The 17,878-nt window shown below is 41.0% G+C and overlaps 9 protein-coding genes across 9 annotated transcripts; 3 read left to right on the top strand and 6 right to left on the bottom strand.

Annotated features, from left to right (window-relative positions):
- Positions 1-276: 276 nt before the first annotated feature.
- DI49_4290 (uncharacterized protein) lies at positions 277-1,224 on the bottom strand (the record flags this gene model as incomplete). The annotated part of the gene is made up of 1 exon (XM_018367320.1): positions 277-1,224. The coding sequence occupies one exon, from the start codon at positions 1,222-1,224 to the stop codon at positions 277-279; it is 948 nt and encodes a 315-aa protein (XP_018220254.1).
- A 1,112-nt stretch (positions 1,225-2,336) lies between these two features.
- On the top strand, positions 2,337-5,216 carry PFK2 (6-phosphofructokinase subunit beta; the record flags this gene model as incomplete). Its single annotated transcript, XM_018367319.1, has 1 exon — positions 2,337-5,216. The coding sequence occupies one exon, from the start codon at positions 2,337-2,339 to the stop codon at positions 5,214-5,216; it is 2,880 nt and encodes a 959-aa protein (XP_018220253.1).
- Positions 5,217-5,776: 560 nt separating this feature from the next.
- On the top strand, positions 5,777-7,018 carry INP1 (Inp1p; the record flags this gene model as incomplete). The annotated part of the gene is made up of 1 exon (XM_018367318.1): positions 5,777-7,018. The coding sequence occupies one exon, from the start codon at positions 5,777-5,779 to the stop codon at positions 7,016-7,018; it is 1,242 nt and encodes a 413-aa protein (XP_018220252.1).
- Positions 7,019-7,411: 393 nt separating this feature from the next.
- On the bottom strand, positions 7,412-8,575 carry TOM40 (TOM complex pore protein TOM40; the record flags this gene model as incomplete). Its single annotated transcript, XM_018367317.1, has 1 exon — positions 7,412-8,575. The coding sequence occupies one exon, from the start codon at positions 8,573-8,575 to the stop codon at positions 7,412-7,414; it is 1,164 nt and encodes a 387-aa protein (XP_018220251.1).
- A 275-nt stretch (positions 8,576-8,850) lies between these two features.
- Positions 8,851-9,522, bottom strand: ERG2 (C-8 sterol isomerase ERG2; the record flags this gene model as incomplete). The annotated part of the gene is made up of 1 exon (XM_018367316.1): positions 8,851-9,522. One exon carries the CDS (start codon positions 9,520-9,522, stop codon positions 8,851-8,853), a length of 672 nt encoding a protein of 223 aa, XP_018220250.1.
- Positions 9,523-10,031: 509 nt separating this feature from the next.
- RAD14 (DNA repair protein RAD14) lies at positions 10,032-11,231 on the top strand (the record flags this gene model as incomplete). Its single annotated transcript, XM_018367315.1, has 2 exons — positions 10,032-10,058; positions 10,137-11,231. The coding sequence occupies 2 exons, from the start codon at positions 10,032-10,034 to the stop codon at positions 11,229-11,231; spliced, it is 1,122 nt and encodes a 373-aa protein (XP_018220249.1).
- Positions 11,232-11,520: 289 nt separating this feature from the next.
- ROT1 (Rot1p) lies at positions 11,521-12,312 on the bottom strand (the record flags this gene model as incomplete). Its single annotated transcript, XM_018367314.1, has 1 exon — positions 11,521-12,312. The coding sequence occupies one exon, from the start codon at positions 12,310-12,312 to the stop codon at positions 11,521-11,523; it is 792 nt and encodes a 263-aa protein (XP_018220248.1).
- A 480-nt stretch (positions 12,313-12,792) lies between these two features.
- Positions 12,793-14,439, bottom strand: CLN1 (cyclin CLN1; the record flags this gene model as incomplete). The annotated part of the gene is made up of 1 exon (XM_018367313.1): positions 12,793-14,439. One exon carries the CDS (start codon positions 14,437-14,439, stop codon positions 12,793-12,795), a length of 1,647 nt encoding a protein of 548 aa, XP_018220247.1.
- A 1,118-nt stretch (positions 14,440-15,557) lies between these two features.
- Positions 15,558-17,348, bottom strand: CIK1 (Cik1p; the record flags this gene model as incomplete). The annotated part of the gene is made up of 1 exon (XM_018367312.1): positions 15,558-17,348. The coding sequence occupies one exon, from the start codon at positions 17,346-17,348 to the stop codon at positions 15,558-15,560; it is 1,791 nt and encodes a 596-aa protein (XP_018220246.1).
- Between the last annotated feature and the right edge of the window lie 530 nt (positions 17,349-17,878).

Below are 17,878 nucleotides of genomic sequence, written 5' to 3'. Positions count from 1 at the left end.
ATATATATAAATAGAAGAATCAATAATAAGACGAAGAAGGTAAAAATGCAACAATATCATTTTGAAATAAAAATGTATATATATGAATATGTATATATATATATATATATGTGTGTGTGTGTGTGTGTGTGTGTGTGTATTTGCGAATATAAATGTATACTAGAAATGAAAGCAATAACCGTTAAATGGAGGAGGGTATTCGTTGAATCGTAAAAGCAGTTTCTTAAGCATATCGTGTTCTCTAGCTGGCCCAATCCTGGGTGCGAGGAAAGTGTTCTAATCGCTATTTTGTTGTTTTTTATATAATGCCTTATCAAACTTAACAGCGATGGAATTTCTTCTATGGTGATGTCTCGTGCAGGGACTCGATATGTCCAAAGGCTGGCCACAGGGGAACTGAGGGCGGGCGCTATTCGTTTCATATGCTGTTACGTTATTCGGATCTGAGACGGACATAGATGAACATGCTGAGGAGGAGGAAGATGACGAGCAAGTGAAAGAAGAGCAAGAAGGGCGTCGGTCCGGTTGAAGCGGTGGTGAGGCTGGTTGTGAGTGAGGCGACGACGAGAGCTGCAGTTGAAGTACATATTTTGTATTGTCGTCGTCAGGGAGTTTTCTTGGTTTAGCCGCCCTTGAAGTCGCCGCTGACGATGCGGTAGAAGGAGCGGACTGGTGGTAGTTTGGCAGATACTTGACTCTTTGGTCGGAATCTGCCGCGTAGGACGCGATCCTTTGAATGTTCTTAGTAGATTGTACGAAATTCTTCGATGTCGTCGTCTGCTGCTGGCGGTGGTGCAGAGATGGGATGTGCGAATCGCTGAACCTCCTAGCTATGAACTGGTGGTTAGTGTTAGCGGCGGCGCTTGGCGACAAGTTATGCACGCATTGATAAAGATCGTGAATGTTCATGGAGTTCGAAAGCCTCTGCTGTCTCTTAGACAAGAAGTCTCCGAACAGATTCGTGCCGCTGGTGGCGTCCTGCGACCCGGTGAATGGAGAGCAGGGGTCTGAAAACTCGCTGTCATCATCGTTTATGTTAAGCACTGTCTTGATGAACTCGTGTTTCCTGTTGGGAGTGAGGGACCTGTCGCCCTCCACGAAGCAGTCGTCATGACGACTGCTTCCCCTAGCACCGCTTCTTTTCTCCTCTTCTTCCTCCTGGATAGGTTTGTAATGAATGGTTAGATGAGCAGATATGGGTCTATTGCTACTGGTGCTCAACATGGTTGTATTTGGTGAGTTGTCTAATGCAGAGTGTCGGTAGCGCGAGTGTCACACAATCGGTATATACAGTATCCGGTTGCACGGCAAAAAATGATATGAAAAGCTATGCTAAAGTATATAGTTGCTTTCTATTACCATCAATGATGATCTCAAGCAACAAAGAAAGAAAGAGAACGAGAACAAGAAAAATCAAAAAGTCCGGGAACTAAAGAGCAGCACAAATTTACGTTCATCGTTATCTACAGATTAAGATCAGACCAATATATACTAACTGTTGCATGAAAACCAAGTGTGCAAACGCTACCTATAGCCGTTCCCAGCCGATTTGTTGGTTCGTACCATTGCCCGTTTCAGCCAGTCCCGCAGGCCCCTTTCTCAACGCTAACAGTTACCGCTAGCACTACCGCCTCCACACCAAAAATGAAAAAAAAAAATAACCGAGAATGAGATAAAGTTAAAACTAAATCCGGGGTATGAAGGCAAGGGGGAGGAGGGTGTAAAAAAACCGGAGTCACTGTGTACGGTGGGTTAGGGTAACACCATCGGAGTGGGCTTCCACTATTGGTTTTTTTTTCATGTTTTTTTCACCACCCGTGCACCTGGCATCTGGCAGCAATTAGTGGAAGTTCGAGTTACGTGATTGCGGTTTTTTTTTTTTGCCTACGTATAACGTTATGACGGCAACGCAATGAATCAGCCTGAGAGAAAAGATTACATTCAATCCATCGAATTGATCGGTGTAATCATTTGTTTGCCATGTTTAATCGGCCTTTCATTCCGTATTTTGTCCATTATCGATTTATTACATCTCGCTGAAGTCTCTCGCTTCATTCTGTTGTTTTTTCCTGTGTTTTTTGTTTATCCGCTGTCCTTATTTTTCCCTACTTGCATTTTATAAAACAATAATATTTTTTTTCTTCTTTTGTCCTCTACTTGTTACTTCCTTGTTAAAAGCTTCTTATCTTCCTCCCAGTTTGAGTTTTGAAGTTTTTTTAATTATTTTTTTTTTTTTTTTTTCCTTTTGCTTAATAAGTCCTTTCTTCCTTTTCATTTCAACAATAGAACTAGATTTAGAGACTAGTTTAGCATTGGCCAAGAACTAACCATACGCAATGACTGTTACTGCTCCTTTTGTGAATGGTACTTCTTATTGTACCGTCACTGCTTATTCCGTTCAATCTTATAAAGCTGCCATAGATTTTTACGCCAAGTTTTTGTCATTGGAAAACCGTGCTTCTCCTGATGAAAGCTCCACTTTGTTGTCTAATGATTCTATTTCTTTGAAGATTTTGCTTCGCCCTGATGAAAAAACGAAGAAAAACGTCGATGCTCACCTAAAGGAATTGAGTAGTATCACTAAGACTCAAGACTGGAGATCTCATGCCACTCAATCCTTGGTGTTCAACACCTCCAACATCTTGGCGGTCAAGGACTCTCTAAACGCCATGAACGCTCCTCTTCAAGGCTACCCAACAGAACTTTTCCCAATGCAATTATACACTCTCGACCCATTGGGAAACGTTGTTGGTGTCACATCCACCAAGAACGCCGTCTCCACCAAGCCAACCCCACCACCTGCCCCAGAGTCCTCTGCTAGATCTGGCCTCTCATCCAAGGCTCATTCTTACACTGATTTGGCTTACCGCATGAAAACTACCGACACTTACCCATCTTTGCCAAAGGCCTCGAACAAACCTCAAAAGGCCATTGCTGTCATGACTTCCGGTGGTGATGCCCCAGGTATGAACTCTAACGTCAGAGCCATTGTGCGTTCCGCTATCTTCAAGGGCTGTCGTGCCTTTGTCGTCATGGAAGGTTACGAAGGTTTGGTCCGTGGTGGTCCAGAATACATCAAGGAATTCCACTGGGAAGACGTCCGTGGTTGGTCCGCCGAAGGTGGTACCAACATTGGTACTGCCCGTTGTATGGAATTCAAGAAGCGTGAAGGTAGACTATTGGGTGCCCAACATTTGATTGAAGCCGGTGTCGATGCTTTGATCGTTTGTGGTGGTGACGGTTCTTTAACCGGTGCCGATCTATTCAGATCCGAATGGCCTTCGTTGATCGATGAACTATTGAAAACAAATAGAATCTCCAACGAACAATACGAAAGAATGAAGCACTTGAATATTTGTGGTACTGTCGGTTCTATCGATAACGATATGTCCACTACCGATGCTACCATTGGTGCTTATTCCGCCTTGGACAGAATCTGTAAGGCCATCGATTACGTTGAAGCCACTGCTAACTCTCACTCGAGAGCTTTCGTTGTCGAAGTCATGGGTAGAAACTGTGGTTGGTTGGCCCTATTGGCTGGTATCGCCACATCTGCTGACTACATCTTTATTCCAGAAAAGCCTGCCACTTCCAGTGAATGGCAAGACCAAATGTGTGACATCGTCTCCAAGCATAGATCGAGAGGTAAGAGAACTACCATCGTTGTTGTTGCTGAAGGTGCCATTTCTGCTGATTTGACTCCTATTTCTCCAAGTGACGTTCATAAAGTTCTTGTTGACAGATTAGGTTTAGACACAAGAATCACCACTTTAGGTCATGTTCAAAGAGGTGGTACCGCTGTTGCTTACGACCGTATCTTGGCTACTTTACAAGGTCTTGAAGCCGTCAACGCCGTCTTGGAATCTAGTCCAGACACTCCATCACCTTTGATCGCCGTTAACGAAAATAAGATTGTTCGTAAACCATTGATGGAATCTGTCAAATTGACAAAAGCAGTTGCTGAAGCCATCCAAGCCAAGGATTTCAAGAGAGCTATGTCTTTAAGAGACACTGAGTTCATTGAACATTTGAACAATTTCATGGCTATTAACTCTGCTGACCACAACGAACCAAAGTTACCAAAGGACAAGAGATTGAAAATTGCCATTGTTAACGTCGGTGCCCCAGCCGGTGGTATCAACTCCGCCGTTTACTCCATGGCAACCTACTGTATGTCTCAAGGTCACAGACCATATGCCATTTACAATGGTTGGTCCGGTTTGGCAAGACATGAAAGTGTCCGTTCTTTGAACTGGAAAGACATGCTAGGATGGCAATCCCGTGGTGGTTCTGAAATTGGTACCAACAGAGTCACCCCAGAGGAAGCCGATCTAGGTATGATTGCTTACTACTTCCAAAAATACCAATTTGACGGTTTGATCATTGTCGGTGGTTTCGAGGCTTTTGAATCCTTACATCAATTAGAAAGAGCAAGAGAAAGTTATCCAGCCTTTAGAATCCCAATGGTCTTGATACCCGCTACTTTGTCCAACAATGTTCCAGGTACCGAATACTCTTTGGGTTCCGATACCGCTTTGAATGCCTTGATGGAATACTGTGATGTCGTTAAACAATCCGCTTCTTCCACTAGAGGCAGAGCTTTTGTCGTCGACTGTCAAGGTGGTAACTCTGGTTACTTGGCAACTTACGCTTCTTTGGCTGTGGGTGCTCAAGTCTCCTATGTTCCAGAAGAAGGTATCTCATTAGAACAATTATCCGAAGATATTGAATACTTGGCCAAATCTTTCGAAAAGGCTGAAGGTAGAGGTAGATTTGGTAAATTGATCTTGAAGAGTACAAACGCTTCCAAGGCTTTATCTGCCACCAAATTGGCTGACGTTATCACTGCTGAAGCCGATGGTAGATTCGACGCTAAACCAGCTTACCCAGGTCATGTCCAACAAGGTGGTTTACCATCCCCAATTGATAGAACAAGAGCCACTAGAATGGCCATTAAGGCTGTTGGCTTCATCGAAGACAACCAAGCTGTTATTGCTCAAGCTCGTGCTGCTGAAGAAAATTTCAACGCTGATGACAAGGTCATTTCCGACACTGCTGCTGTTGTCTGTGTTAAGGGTTCTCACGTCGTTTACAATTCCGTTAGACAATTATACGACTATGAGACTGAACTTTCTATGAGAATGCCAAAGGTCATCCACTGGCAAGCTACCAGACTCATCGCTGACCATTTGGTTGGTAGAAAGAGAGTTGATTAAGATAAAAAATCTTTTCTTTACGCTTTCTGTTATTAATGTCAATTAATGTTAACCCATATTTTTTCTTTTGTGTCTATAATTCTTTTTTTTATCTCTAAGCTTTTGAACAATGAATTTTTTTGTTACTTTCTTTAAAAATAATACAAGTACTACCCCATGCAAGCAATATTATCATGCATTTTTATGAATGTCAAGGAAAAAGAAACTGTTATTTTTGTGTTTTATTTTTCCATTTGTTTCTCTAAACGTTTTCTAAATTTATGTATACTGGAATATGTGATATAGATGATTTAAAAGATACTTCCAATAAACCTCCTCTGAATCTTTATTTATATAATAAGCAGCTTTTAATAGAATATTTATACATCCTCAAGGTTTGCTTGTCCTTTCATCACCTAAAGGTATATCACGAGAAACGAAGATGTAAACAAAAATGGCGATATCTACCATCTACTGGATTGAGGGAGTTGGCTTACTTTTAGGGAATATTTCTTCTTAAAAAGGTAAATGGGGCCGCGACTGGTGGTTTCTCAACTGATTCGACAACTAAATTGGCAAACATGGCTTTGGCCAAGGGAGAAACGAAGAAAAATATTCTGAAATCGACGACAAAGCAAGAAAAGAAGCCTCAGTCGACATTTCAAACATTAAAGCAGTCACTTAAACTTAGTAATAGCAATAAGAAAATAAAACAAAGCACAGCTCAACCATCAAATGAGACAAGCAAGCCTGTCAAAGTACGAAATCGCGATCTATCCATGAAGAAGTCTGGGGTACAAAGGAAAAGAATATCAACACAAAGATTTTCATTGTTTACATATAATAATGTTCAGGTAATGAATTCATTTGTTCCAATTCACAACGATGCTCAATATAACAGCACTATTGTTCGAAGAAACTCTCAAGTTTCTGCAAATAATGCATCTAAAGCTAGCAAAGGGTCCTTCAATGACACACTGAGTCAGGATAGTCAGAATACCATTAAATTGAAACCAACCTCATTAATGGCAAAGGGACCAATTGAAATATATCAGATATGTACAGGGTTTGGCAATTTGAAAGAAAATGTTGAACTTATTCAGAAGTCCAGTAAGGATAGTAGTCACGATGGCCATGTGGTGAATTATCTATCAATAGGAAGGCATGGCGATATTGTTCATCCAGTGTTACCCAAACTACAAATAACAAGATTGAACGGGACAGGTTACAAATATTTTATTAGCTTTTACAATCCAGAACGATACTGGGAAATTGAATTTCTACCTATAGATAATCAGACTCGATCAGACTTGGAGAATAGGGCTAAAGATTTTGAAAACATCATTAGTAAGATCTGTCATTTTTCACAAATCAGCGAAGAAGATACCATTGGAAACAATGAGTCCTTGAGCGATAAGTTTGCGACCTCGTCTACATCGATTGTTAAGTCACCTAATATTGAAATAGGTGACGACGATGGTGATGGTGAGGATGAGCTAAATTATTTACTGGATGAGGAAGACGAACCCAATAAGACAAAGAGCGTATATCCGGTGCCATTCGATAGTTATTCGAATATAAGCACAAAGCTCGACTATCCCAACGGTTCTACCGATACCATGTCAAGTTCTATTAACGAGGCTTTCAAAAATGCGATGAGAAGAACCGCGCCTATATTGAATACTCCAGTGGCTTCGAGTATGCATTTGCAGCAGAAAAACAAAAGATACAGTTCGTATTCTTTTGTTAATTCTTCCGTACCTCTGTCAGATAGGCATAGGAGGTTTGAAAGAAGGTATATATCTAGACTGGGCGATCTTTGAAGCAGCTGAACTGATTAGGGCAGATAAGCCAAGAAAGAAATCGAGGCAAATAAGTACATAACATAAATGTAAATGGCTGGAACATTTAATTTATCATTATAGTTTTATTATTTTTTTTAATAAGATTTAATATCTTTGCAATTTTTGATCTCTTGTCTTTATTTTGGAGCATTTACGAGGCAAAATAAAGGATCGTAACTATAAACAAGGAACTCTCTCCTAGCTTCACACCCACGTATATACATAATTATTTATATTAAAACAAAAGCAAAAAAAATGTGGGCGTGCAGTTGAAAGAGAAAATCGATACACAAAGTAATAAAAAAACAAAGCATAGGAAAGAAAAAATAATGAAATATTGACTCGGGTTATGGGAAAGCGAGGAAGATATTCTTACAATTGAGGAAGAGCTTGCAATGGATTACCATCGGCATCTAAACCTTGTTGTAACATCAGTAATTCTTGGTTACCAGCGGTTTCGAATTGTAAGCCACAGCCAATCTTGGTATCGTTTTTGAAATGGTCGATTTCACCGCAAAACAAAACAGACAAAGTTGGCAAGACTTTTCTTTCCAAGAAACATGCAACTTTACCATTAGAGTCTAATGTACCACGATATACTGATTGTCTATATTCATACTTGGCACCAATGGTAGTAGATCCTTCGACAGTTGGCTGGATGCCGATTGGAGTTCCCATTAATGGGTCAGTAATTGGGACCATGCCTGCTTGTAATGTGGTTTCGATACCTGCTTCGACGTTTGGTGCGACCTTTCTCCATAATGATGCGATCAGAGCACCATTGGCTTGTAGTTGACCAGACAAGATCCAATCTTGCTTTTTGGAAACATAACGAGTCAAGTATGAGACACCTGCATCACCTGGAGCACTACCATCAGTTCTAGAGTATAAGGTTTCTAAACCTAGAGCTAGTTGGGGAGTAACACTTTGTAGGAAAGAGGCAACAGCGACACCTGTGAATTCGCCCTTTTCAGAGAACGAAGGGTTCAAAGTTTTTAAATTTACAGAGAAGTCGGAAGCTTGGTAGTCTTGTTCCAATTGGCACATTGTTGGTTGACCATCTGATATTTGCAAGTTGACTTTAGAAATGTTTTTCTTATCCCAACCATAGTTCAATCTACCAGAGACAGATAAGTCGTTGTCAATGTTACCTTGAGCAAATAGGTTGTCATTAGCGAACAATGCAGAAAAGGCGTATTTGGGCAAGGCTTGGGAACCGATGGAGAAAGTGTGTGAAGTTTGGAAGGCAGGATTCATGGAAAATGCCTTGTTCAAATCAGCTCTTAATCCTGTGAAAAAGTACTGGGATAAAAACACATCACGGGAAACTTCCTTATTCAGATTTTCCACTGTACCTGGGTTGATCAAGTCCAAAGATTGTCTGTGAGAATGCAATTGTTTATACGTATCCACGACAAAGCTAGATATTGGGTTTGATGAAAAGAAATTCCCCTTGGATTGCTTTGCAGTCAAGGGAGAAAGGGCCGGGATAGTGGGCACTTGGGAGGCCTCTGCTAATGGGGTGGGTGCGGACATGTTTCACGTCAGTTGCTGATGGTCTTTTGTTGTTTTGCAGAATGGTTAAAATGCCTTATTCCCACACACCGTTTTTCCAAATAATCGAAGATTGAGTTTCTATCCACCAAAAGACGCCTTTTTCACTTTGGCCAAACACCGAATAATTCCGTCGTCTTGGGTGACAAAACCAGCCAAAAGAGTAAATATTAATAACAATAATAGTAATAACAATAATTAACCTAAACTAATTTATGAAGGACTACTGAATGGCTGCTTGTGCACATGTGAGTGAATTAGAACTTTTTGTTTTGCAACAAGTTCTTACCCATATCTCTGGCAGTCAAGTAGACAGTTCTGTATAGAGTGTATAAATCGAGAGTACTGGAGAAAGTATCCAAGAATCCGAATGGCAACATGCATGGAATCCAGCCTTGAGCCAATTCTAAAGCGAAGGAGCCGCCAGGCATACTGTATTGCTTGGCATATCCCTTTTGCAAGTGGTGGGTCATACCGGGAGTGTAGATTTCGGCATCGGTGGCATATGGCAAAGCGGCAGTTTGGGTACCATGTAAGATGGTGAAGTAGTCGTTGGCGAAGTGGACACCGGAATGACCTTCTGTGCCGACAGCCGTGCCAAATAAGATCAAGTACTCTGAGATAGATGCATGCAGGATGATCATTTKGCCCATGGCACCACCAGCATTGTTGAAGACCCATTCTTCACGAACGTACTTGTTGATGTATTCGTCCCCGTAGTGAGAGGCAAGTGCGTCTCTGACGTCCTGTAGCAGGACTTCAGTAGAAAAGTCTTCGGCAGTGGTGTCGTGTTTGGCGATGACCGTGTTACATATTTGGTTCAGAGTCTTTGGATCGAACATGTAGTGGGTTGGCAACCAGGTGGTGAACAGCAGGTTCAAAGTGTAGCCTACCACACCGATCAATAAAAGGATTGGGAAAAACTTCATAGTACCGTTATTGTTGATGGTTGTCTCGTTCTTGCTCCGAGATGATCTAAACAATTGTAATTACTGGTCCCACGACGTCAAATTCAGACTACGCTTGGTCCTTATATACTCTGCGGCTGCAGATCTTTTCAGCTTCTTCCACATCGATAATCTTCCAAACGAGAACGATAGTACCGGTAATTTTCTCTGTATCTTATACGAAGGGCCATGGTTCGACTCTGCGCTGGAGCGCTAAAGCAGGCATGTGCATTTTACAAGGGCAGGACCCTGTAGATATTTTGCTAGTAATTATATAGGATCTTTAGACTGGCTATGTATGCTGCATTTTTAGGTGAACAGAGTTGTGCTTTATGTTCAGCTTTCTGCAGAGCTATTGCTTACAAATCAAATACGCCTTACCTAAGTAAAAGTGGAAGAAGAAAAGATGAAAGCGAAAAGAAGGAAAGGCATTCACCGGGAGTGAGAAAGGGACTTGAAAACTGGTGGGAAAGGATATCGAGTGTGACGTTATGACTCCTGAGCAAAGAGCTAAGCTAGTATGTGTAGATGGTTTGTTTTTACCATGTTGTGCGTTCTCAGTTATTAACAATGTAACGATGAGGTGAACTGTACAGGAGGCTAATAGGAAATTGGCAATAGATCGGCTGAAAAAAAGAGGGATATTAAACAAGGACCAGTTGAATCGAATAGAAAGTAGAAATGAGCCCGTGAAAGCTCCAGTTGTGGTAGCTGCTGCTCCTGCAGTTGCAGGTAGCAACCAGAGAGCTGAGGCGGGACCCTCAGCAAGTGAAATAAACCTAGCCCAACGATCTTCTGCGTCCGCTAATGGTAATGTTGCCCCATTTTACGGTGATGGAGGTATGGATAATAGCAAGAGAGATGCGTCACTGCCGAATAAGAGACCGCTGGAAAACATAAGGCCCAGCATAAGAAGGCAAGACTATATCGAGTATGATTTTGCCACCATGCAAAACTTGAACGGAGGTTACATCAACCCTAAGGACAAGATTCCGAATCCCGGTTTTGGTGACGACGAAGACTTTGATTCTGAGTTTGGGTCCAAGAAGCAAAAAACACTACAGGATTGGAAAAGAGAACAACTAGAACGTAAACTGCTGTATGAAAATGCTCCGCCCCCGGAACATATCTCAAAAGCACCGAGATGTATTGAATGTCATATCAATATTGAGATGGACCCTGTTTTACACGATCTCTTCAAGCTGCAAGTCTGCAAGCAATGTTCCAAAGACCACCCAGAAAAATACGCCTTATTGACGAAAACAGAATGTAAAGAAGACTATTTTTTGACTGATCMCGAATTGAATGACGAAGAGTTGTTCCATAGGCTTGAGAAGCCCAATCCTCATTCTGGTACCTTTGCAAGAATGCAACTGTTTGTTAGGTGCGAAGTGGAGGCTTTTGCATTCAAAAAATGGGGTGGGGAAGAAGGCTTAGATAAGGAATGGCAGCGCCGTGAAGAAGGCAAATCGCAAAGAAGAGAGAAGAAGTACGAAAAGAAAATCAAGGAAATGAGACTGAAAACAAGGGCTCAAGAATACACCAACAGGTTAAGGGAGAAGAAGCATGGGAAGGCCCATGTTCATAACTTCAGTGCCCCCATCGATGGAGGAACTGATGAAGACGGATATCAAATTCAGAGACGCAGATGTACAGATTGCGGGTTGGAAACTGAAGAAATCGACATTTAAAGTTAGTCATGTATATAAGAGGGTATAACGAGAAGTTTATAAAAGCAGGTTAGTGATATTGTTGATCGAGGATTTTTTTGCTGATTACCTTAGAAAAAAGAAGACATTCTGCATTGAGCGTCTTCAATCCGTCTTTAGATGCATTCTTGGAAGCATAAATTTCACATATTCTCCTTCTTGTTACCTATTAAATTATGTTATTTTTGTATGTTAATTTTTTAATATTTATTTGAGAACCATATTAAGCTCCTTTCTCCCCGTTTTATTGAATAAGTATCCCTGTATTGCGCTAAAATGCTAAAAATAATAATGAACCAACACCCAACATACCTGCAGAAATATACCAAATAGCATTCGAGGTTAAAAATGATGCGTTGGATCTCTTAACGGCATTTGTCTTGTGTCTGTTTTCTAGGCTTCTTCTTACCAGACTTCTTAGTGATCTTTTCTTCTTAGAAGATGCTGAAGTGTCGTCAGAGTTGGACGCCCCACTGCTTGTAGCGGTGTCTGTAGGATTCAAGGTCTCCGTTGGTAACATCATTGGTGGCCGGTAGGCCAAGTATAACGGTTGCATTGGAGTACCATCAAATTGATATAGTTGTAAAGTGTAGATACCATGGTAAGGATCTATACCAACGGAAAATTCTTTAAACGTTTCGGTTTGGTTGTATCTAGAATATGTCGATATTCCGTCATCTTTGCATGGATCGCTGAATAGCTGTCTGCCGTCAACTTCAGTAGGATTCAGAACTAAAGTACCGTTATCTGAGATGACATATTTACCATGCTGGAAAATCAACGAGGCCATGGGGCAAGTTGGGTCACGAGGATTTCCACTGACCTGGTAACTGGCTTCTTCGTACCAACCATCTTCGGTGAATGAGTAACTAATACCAGGTAATGAAGGCTCTATCAATAGTTCGTCTATGGGATCATAAAATCCTGGTCCTGTGAAGACTTGGTTAGATTTGGATGACCAAGTACCATATAAAGAGCTGTCACTATCTTCACAACGAATCTTTTGTATGAACAGACAACTGCTCAAGATCAGTTTTCTCAAGGTAAATTTTTTGGACCACATGATAATAAATAACAACACCGACAATTATAATTACAGTAGTAAATCTTCCCCTATAATATTTGTTTTCCTAAGATTTTATATGTCGCTTTAGTACTCGAGATACTATTGGCCTTTTAACGCTGTCGTGGAGTTCTCTTTCTGATTATCAGAATGTTAACCTGGCTTTCTATTTATATCTGAGTAGCTATTTAAGTCTCCTTTAATAAACCGCAAATGTTAGAACAAAAAGAAGAAAAAAATACTTGAAAATCGCGTCACATTTTCGTGTGCAATGATACTTGTAAGGCTTATGAGGAAATATTTAGTATACTAATATTTAGTGTATGTTTCATGTGAAGAATACTAGAATAAAATGCTTGAAGTTGGGTGTTAAAATGATATAATTAATTATGTGCTATGAATGTCATTATTGCTTTCGTTGCGTAAGCATAGCGGTTCACGATTATATAAATATATAAGAGAGCTTGATGAGGGAACAGATTACAGTTGGGAAGTGTTTTGGTTTCTTATTGATAGCGATATCGTAGACGCCCTATTAGTAAGTTCAGCTGAGTTCTGGAAGATACCGCTTGTCATGAATTTTGCCCGTTGTGGTATTTCAGCAGATGAAGGGTTGGGAATTCGGTTCTCTTTATTCCGTTCATCTACCATCATGTTTTGATAATTACTTGATGATGGTCCGTGGCCATTTTGGGTCTGATTAGGCAGGCTGTTTACACTTATAGTACTGTCGCAAGCACTTTGGTTTTTGAACTGGTTGAAGGTGTACATATGCGGAGTGATTGGTGATGAATGGTCGATGTTAGTGGAACTGAATACACTGTTGTCTGATTGTGCGCTGAAGTTTCTCATTGGAGTATAGTTGGCGCCGGATGAGTATGTGCCTGGAGAAGAGGCAGTTGATGAAGAAGCGTTTTGGTCGAAGTAACGGGAATTAACGGCAATTCTTTTCGTTAGATCTATGGTAGAGGCCAATTGCAGTTTCTTCTGCAGCTCTAAATTATAATCCTTTACCTGTAATATGAAAGGTATTATACCATACTGCTCCTTATAGACTTCGACCAGAGATGGGGGGGAGTTGATTATGCCATTGATGAGAGCACTAAAGATCTGCGTTTGACTGTTTGAGTTTATCTCATTACCCATGGGCATAGAGAGAAATGGGCCCTGATCTTGATTAGTAAATTTATTTATAATAGAAAATACGCCGTTGCTGATTTCGTACAGCTCGAACTTGAGCAAATCGTATTGCCAAGAAATCAAATCAATCAAAAATCTTTTCAAGTTGATCAATTTAATTTTCGAGTTCAGCTCTTCATCTTCATCCATGGTGGTTGTAGCGCCATCCAATCCAGTGCTTTGCGGAGAACTGCTGATGTGTTCTTCCACTGTGGCATCACTGTCTTCGGAAGATTGAGATTGTCTTTTTTCAGAAGACCATTCTTTGTTGCTGCCGTTGTTATTATTCTGTAGCTGGTTTTTGTAGAGTTCATATTGTATCAAACAATTTTCGTCGACATTTAGGATGTAGTCATTAATCATGGGTTCGTAAACATCCCAGCTCAAGGTATCCAAGATATGTCTCTCCATTTGAATGAACATTGATTCATCGAATAATTCGGACCCGCCGCAATAATGAACCAATTCAGAAAGACGAGGTATACGAGCTCTTGGATTGGGACCGTAGAACCTACCACCTGTGGGGACGGAAACGTTGTTTATTATATGGTTGCATCCACCCCAGGTTTTGGCTGCCAACCAAAGACATGTGCCCACCACTAGTTTGGCTTGATCCTTCAAGACCACTCTCTTAGAGCAATAACGGTCGTAGAACCTGACGGCGTGGAAGAAGATACCGTTGCTTACTCTGGTCATCACTGAGAGCTGGTACAAGAAGGTCACTATGGCGTCTCTGGTTTGATGAGGATTCATCTCAGGTTGCTGGTCAATCAACTTGATATCTGGTTTTGTCTTGGAAGACTGAAGCAATACATTCTGAGAGATGTCTTGGTGGTACTCCTGTATGGTTTCGTAATGGGTTAAAAGTTCTGCATTGGACAGTTCAATTGGGTAGTACGTCTGTTTTGCGGTGACAATTAGTCCAGCTTTCACTTCTGTGTGGTTCATGGTCTTACGTTCTTTATTCTGTATATAAAAAACCACTGCGATAGAGAAGCGGTATTTATTGCTGCTAGTATTATTTAATTATTATTGTAGTTGTCGTTGAAGTGTACTAATAATCACTTCTATCCTGGGGAGATATGATAATCAATTGACAAAAACTAGATAAATATACCGTAACGAAGTGTAGAATTCCTAGGACAATCTGCTTTTAATTGGATATTGATATACCACTAACGAGCTATAGAGAACAAGCGTTACTAATGTTTAAGTATATCCTTATATAAAGGAAGTTCCCAAAAAAATATCGAGAATATAATCGTTGCACTCGCACAGGCCATTTGGTGCAGGAAAACAGCGTTTGCACAGGGGACCCGCGCTACCTTTCCTCCATTCCTAATCTTGCCTTCTGCAGTATCTCTTTTTTTTATTTTTTCGAGTCTCTCTCGAGAGATAGCCTCCCTCCCAGCCTCTACTTGGCACTATTCAGCTCAATCTAGCAAAATCGCCAAAAAATGGGTCCCCGAGGTTTTCAAGGTTGGGAATTTACTGACGCGCTGCGAGGTTCTCTCGAAGAAGTAAAGTCGCGAACTCTTGCTTCATCGCGTTCGTGCAGGCTGAACAAAGCAGTTGCTCGTGGATCGTCAGCGAAGGAACAGGCTCACAAGCTGGAGCTGGACTCGAGTCGTTGAGCAAACTAGATGGATCAGCGCGGAGCCTTATTAGGGAAGCTCTGTCTCCACGTCTTTGTAGCGCGGTGCTTGTTTACCCCTTTGCGCGCGCTGTTTTCGTGGTTTTACCGCTTTGGGGCATCATGGCCCAGAAGAGAGCGGGTGCTGTTTGCCTTTCTATCAGTGGAGTGGTTGCGAACAAAAGAATGATGTTCCGTTGGGGAAACAAAGTCTATTCATTTAAAGCTCTGGCACGCTACTCTGCCTTTTCGATGGCCTTCAAGTGCAACAGGCGGGTGATTTACATACACGTGCTTGTCTCACAACATTCTCTTTGGCTTAGCTAGGATATTCAATCTGGAGCCACGCACGACAGTGTAGTTAAGTAAGGTTTTTTCTCTGTATTTAAGAGATCGAGAAGAAGTAATCGCAGTGCGAAAGGGTCTGGCCCTTTCAATCTAGCTGAGGTAATCGTATTGTTCTCTTTAGATTTCCCGCTAGGGCTAGCGTCTTCTCGATGTTTTCGCATGCGTTAATCTTGAAAATAAAACACTGCTTAGTTTTAGTGAGCACCTGTGAAAGCGCTGAGGGAGGCTCGTCGAGCCTTTTACTCAGTTGCAAAGCGGTCATATTTCCGATATATATATTCATCGAATGAGACTCTTCATAGTTCTTCAGTCTGGTGTCTAAACTTAGGACGCACATGCATTCTTCATCTTGTGACAGGTTTTTGATTGATGACAGGTCGTTCAGTTTAACGTCATCGCTTTCGTCTTCGGTGTTCCCGTCGAAACGCACAGTTCTCAATGTCATGTTATATCCCTCGCCGTACTGTTTGAATAGCTGTTCCAAAAAGGTAATCTTAATAGGTGCTGCAAGTTGCTGGGATACGACAACGATACTGCAATTGACCAATTTGCTGATATATTTCTTTAAAAATGGGGCACACTCATTGAATAACCGCTTGTGATCCTTATGAATCTCTTCGAGGATTATTCTATCAAACACTTGTACACGTTTGTGGCCACCCTCCTGGCAAATGCTTTGGTCCACGTAGTTGATATGGAACTCATCGGGCATTTCCCGCTCATTGGCGTATGCAAAGCATCGCGCATACCCTTTGATTTGTTCTATTGAAGTGGCCAGGTTTTGTCGTGTGAACTGTTCCTGTTGGACTTTATCTAGTTCATTGTCATACTTCTTCTTCCAACTATTCGCCTTTCCTTCAATTTGCTTTTTCACATCCAGCACTTGAGTCAAAGTTTGTGATGTGAGAATAAGTTCTTTCCTCAGGGGAACGACGGCATGTTCCATTTCATGCAAGTTTGTTTCTGAGTCTTTAATCCTTTGTTCGAGTCCATTAAATTCATCGACACATCCCTTGACGTTTTCTTGTAATCTATCGTTAGTGTTCTGTAACTCTTCGAGCTCCCTCAAGAGCCTTTCTTGCTCTTGATCTAGCTCGAGTTTAGCATCGTTCTTAGTTTTCTTGTATAACTCAAATTCCTTGTGCAATTCATTTTCATATTCTTTACGCTTTTTGTCATTTTCGTTTTGTAAAATAAACCATTCCCTACTGATTTCTTCAAATTCTGCTTTAAGCTGTCGCATTTCATCAGTTAGCTTTTCATCTGGTTTCAGATTTTCCACCTCCATTAATTTATATGTCCATTCCCTTTTGGCATTCGATATCTCTTCTTCTAAGTCGTTTTCAAACTCTTGTACGGTCACGGCATGCATAGAAACGATATTTTTGGACGATAATTCGATATTTTTTCGTTGCAAATCGCATTGATTATCCTTCAGATCCATCTCCGTTGATAGCCTATTGATTTCATTTTGCAGTTCTTTGCATGCTCTGACTTTGGCATCTAACTCTGATGTTATTGTAGGTAGTTCTCTACTATGAACACGAACGGATTCTTTTTCAATTTCTGAAATGGCATTCAATAACGAATCGATATCTTTTCTGACTCTGCGCTCATTGTTCTTCACTCTCTCAATTACCTTGGGGTCTCCCCCGAAGGTCAACTTTTTTTTGTGCATGATGGAGGAATCATCTGTGAAACTACGTCGTATACCTAGTCCAGATCCCTGTAGTATATTTAGTTTGTTGTTATTAGGCGCCAGTACCGTATCCATGTCTCTTTTCTGGACTTTTTGCCTCTTGGTCTTAGAAAATTCACGAATAGTACCGTTGGGACCACTATGAAAGGAAAGTTTGGGTATTCTGGAATTGTTCATCTTAAAAATAAATACTAGCACAAGAGCGTTTCAGGCCAGTAAACGAATTTCAAAATAATGATATCAGCTCTTATATATACAAGTTCCAACTCCGGTTCACAAAATTCACTTTATCAGGCGCTTAACTGTGCTGTCTCAATTTTGTTTCAAAGTTGGTTCAGCTGAATTGGAGAGCCGCTTATATGTGTCTATCAACGAATGAACACAGCTGCCAAGGAAAAACAAAGGGAAAAGTTCAGTATAGTGTATCAAACCTCAAACAGTGTGTTTAGTGGTCAATGTACGGCGATTCTTGGTTGGATAGATCCTACAATGATGGTATTCTTTCATATACCAAGATTAAATTAAAGTAAATAAGGACAAAAATGGTAAACAAACTATCGTCACTAAAAACGGAACTCTCTGGCACGTGACCGTTTATGTTCCCAAGAAATCAGGAGAGTTTACTAGCGAAGGGCTAGTATTGCTTTTGAATACTGTAAAGCTTCTACGAGTTTCCAAATAGATAACAGCACTCCATATATACAACC

The sequence above is a fragment of the Saccharomyces eubayanus genome, chromosome XIII (assembly GCF_001298625.1).
Source record: "Saccharomyces eubayanus strain FM1318 chromosome XIII, whole genome shotgun sequence".
NCBI lineage: Eukaryota > Fungi > Ascomycota > Saccharomycetes > Saccharomycetales > Saccharomycetaceae > Saccharomyces > Saccharomyces eubayanus.
The sequence above is the reverse complement of the archived record's forward strand: the minus strand, read 5'-3'. Positions and strand labels throughout refer to the sequence as shown.